The sequence below is a fragment of the Diaphorina citri genome, unplaced genomic scaffold, assembly GCF_000475195.1.
Source record: "Diaphorina citri unplaced genomic scaffold, Diaci psyllid genome assembly version 1.1 scaffold92056, whole genome shotgun sequence".
Classification (NCBI taxonomy): domain Eukaryota; kingdom Metazoa; phylum Arthropoda; class Insecta; order Hemiptera; family Psyllidae; genus Diaphorina; species Diaphorina citri.
In genome coordinates, this window is record NW_007469026.1 from 6,898 (window position 1) to 10,365 (window position 3,468).

General features: G+C 39.4%; 1 protein-coding gene across 1 annotated transcript; it reads right to left on the reverse strand.

The window, feature by feature from the left end:
* Positions 1-1,985: 1,985 nt before the first annotated feature.
* LOC103524076 (mediator of RNA polymerase II transcription subunit 10-like) lies at positions 1,986-3,366 on the reverse strand. Its single transcript, XM_008489082.3, has 2 exons — positions 3,216-3,366; positions 1,986-2,968 (listed from the first exon to the last, which is right to left on the reverse strand). The coding sequence occupies exons 1-2, from the start codon at positions 3,330-3,332 to the stop codon at positions 2,801-2,803; spliced, it is 285 nt and encodes a 94-aa protein (XP_008487304.1). The 5' UTR covers positions 3,333-3,366; the 3' UTR covers positions 1,986-2,800.
* Positions 3,367-3,468: the final 102 nt, after the last annotated feature.

A 3,468-nucleotide genomic window follows, 5' to 3' on the forward strand; every position in this document is an offset into this window, starting at 1 on the left:
ACCGACTTGGCCATGTATTTTAGATTGTTAATTTTATTATTTATTCATATGTTTTATTATTATTTGTCCATATTTTATTTTTTATTGTCAAAAAAAATGGTATGGAAAGGATTTATAGCTTTCAAAATTGTTCGATACATGAAGGCCAACCGTTTTTACCACCAACCTACCTTCTCGAGGAGATCCTCTTGGGACGGTGAATTTTCTTTCGGTAATTTTTTTTTTCAGGGATCAAGTCAGGTAGTCATGACATGTTATAATTAATTTGTGCAATATAAGGAAGAAGTTAGGCTGTTATTTATTAAAAGGAAAGAAGAAATTAGTCTTAGGAGAACCAGGGACTAGTACCTTCCAGTTTAACAATAGGGCTGAGGCTGATCGCATAGCAGCGACAGCCTTATTAGTCTGGGTAGACTACTCGAGTAGCTCATTATTGACCGGGGCATGAGCGACCGCCTGAGTTGCCGCATAGGTTTAGCGATGCTGTGGCTTTTGTAACTGTAGCACAGCCTTCACAGCGTGGCTGGAAGGCTTGCCAACGCTTTGCTAGGGGGCACCAACAAAGCTGCGTTGACCTCTTTTAGAGTAGCAAAAGCAGAGGGCTTTCAAGCCCTAGTGACTAACAAGCAGAGACCCCCTTACTGGGGAAATTGTAATGTCTAGCAAAGCAGAGACCCCAAGTAACTGGGGGATCACACTGTAATGCTAACAAAGTACAGATCCCAGTAACTTGAGTAACTGGCGGCTAAACCACATTTCTGGTGACTGCTAAAAAAACGGTCGTAGAAGAACACAGCTCTAAACCGTAGGAAGTGAAGGAACAATCACTCTAGACAAAGAAAGAACACAGTAGATGATTATTGTTACACGGTAGGCCTTCGAGGACTAACACCAGAAAAAGCCTTAAACGTGATAACCGGTGACTAGAACGCAACGTCCACCGTATCCGAAAATATCACTCTAGTGAAAGAAACGGAAACTGAGACCAGTTAAAAGAAGTGGAAACCGTGACAAAAGATTGTCCAGCCCTTCTGAAAGGAAGTTTTCTGCAGATAGAAGACAGTGGGGTAGTGAGCAAACTTACCGGTGTCTCCAAAGAGAACTAAGCCACAAGTCAGAAACAAAGAAGCAAGAAGTAAGGAAAGGCTTAGCGTGATGAGCTTGTGCAAAGGGTAGTTTAAAGCTGAGAGCCGTTTGCTACTCCAAGAGTTGGCGCAGCAAGCAAAACTCCCAAATGCCAAATGGGCTACTCAGAAAGTTGTGAGGCAGCAAAACTCTCCAGATATACCGAACCGGTGGCTACGGAGCAGAACTTAATGCGGGAGACTTCTGCCAAATGCAAAGCGTGACAGGTGGCGAAAGTTCCCCAAAAGTGGCGTAAAGTGGAGCAGAAGTCGCGTCTTCAAATGCAAGAGTGGCGAATGTTACAAATGCAAGAGTGGCGAATGTCCAAATGCAAGAGTGGCGAAAGCTCAAAATTCCCTAGACGCAGCAGGACACGGAAAGACCGGCCCAAAATCGAACGTAGGCGGGCGTAAGCAAGAAAACGACTAAGTTGGGTTAGGCCACCATCGCAGGGTATGAAGACTCCGGCGAGCGCGTAAGAGTTGCCCTCCGGGGTCCAACCACTATAGAAACCAGTTTCTTTCGCGTCCTCAGAGCCCGTGTAAAACCAAAGTTTAGCCCCCTCCCCAAAGCGTGAAGACCAGTCGACCGTATACACAACCACACTTAGCAAACACGTGAAGCCCTCAGGGGGGTGGAGGCTCCCAAGCACAAAGTGCAAGTTAATAGAATATGGACATCACGTGTGATTGTTAGTTAAATAGAATACGGACATTGTGTAAATAAGAACATCATGTGTGATTAGATAGATTATCATCATTGGTATCAAAGATATCAATGGATCCCTCCTCTCTCTCTCTTGCTATTCTCTCTCCTTGTATTCACTGTCCTAGGAACCAATAAGGGAAAAAAAACAAAAAACTGAGTTTTGTATTTACAATTTTATTGAAATTTTTACACAGTATAAACTAGTGATCTAAGTATTTATTTACACAAATTAAATTACCTTAATTGATACAATCATCTGTATTTAAATTAGTAAATCAATAAACACTTAAAAAAAAAGTAGCCTAAAACTAATTGAAAAGCTAACCCTGCTTGGGCCCTTGTTGATTTTTGGGTTTAGAACCTTCAAGTTAAAGCTAATGCCTCTCTTGTTCTGTCTTTTTCTGAACTTATTTTAATTAGTTGTGATCTTTTTTATAACATCAACTCAGTTATAATCCATAGGTAGGTATTTACATGAGAGTTAAACAGTCTATTTTTGTTACTATTATTTTTTCATGTTCTGAAACTTCTTTCTGTCTCCACTCCATCCTATATGAGTCTGTATTTTCGTATTTGTTTTTCCTTTCTTCCTGGATAAGATATTTCTAAAGTAATTTTACAGTTCAGTTGATACTTTCAAAGTTTTGACAGCATTTTGTACAGTTACTTGTAGAATTAGTTGATCTCAGTTCCTAACAAATGTTTGGTTTTTACTTTCCATTTTTTCATTGTTAATCAAAAATAAAAGTTGTTCTTATTTTTATTGTTTGGAACTAAAACAGTCATGTTCATTTCATGTTGGCCTTTCAAAATTACAGTGTGGCAGTGTTTATAAATCTAATTTTTAGCTGTTACACTTATTAGGTAGGTCCATTATTTTTTTCTGCCTGAACTTTTTACTTTTTCTTACCAAAATATATAGGGAACACATACAGATCAGAAAGAATTGCAATCCATCCAATTTTTATCAATAAGATGGTGGTGTTTCATCTCCACCTCTGATTGCTCGGTATTTTGCCAGTTCATTTGGGAAAGCTCCACTCAGCTCAACCAGCATGTGAGCTTTGAATTTCCTGTAAGCGTCAATCTTTCCTTTGACCTGTTCATTCTTTGTGAGGGCTTTCTCTATACAATCCTTTGTGTAGAGTTTGTGATATATAGGGAACAAGGGAACATATACAGATCAGAAAGAATTGCAATCCATCCAATTTTTATCAATAAGATGGTGGTGTTTCATCTCCACCTCTGATTGCTCGGTATTTTGCCAGTTCATTTGGGAAAGCTCCACTCAGCTCAACCAGCATGTGAGCTTTGAATTTCCTGTAAGCGTCAATCTTTCCTTTGACCTGTTCATTCTTTGTGAGGGCTTTCTCTATACAATCCTTTGTGTAGAGTTGCGGGTTACGACCTTGATCTATGTAGTCAAACACTTCAAGAGGAACGTGAATGTCTTGGACTTGTGATTTTAACTTGTCTATTTCTTGCAGACCCGAGATCATGGTTTGTCTGAAAATAGAAATGAATTTTGAGTATTCACCCAAGTTATTTAAGATATGGATAATCATGCTGAGTTTGTAAAATCCAACCTCAGTGATGAATTGGAGCTTTATTGGTACAAAATCAAAGAAAGACAAC

Excerpts from the sequence above, each read along its gene's own strand:
- LOC103524076 (XM_008489082.3), bottom strand. The coding sequence starts at position 3,332 with ATGATCTCGGGTCTGCAAGAAATAGACAAGTTAAAATCACAAGTCCAA. Across the intron at positions 2,969-3,215 it reads ACCCGCAACTCTACACAAAG|GATTGTATAGAGAAAGCCCT; the intron begins GATTGTATAGAG and ends CTCTACACAAAG.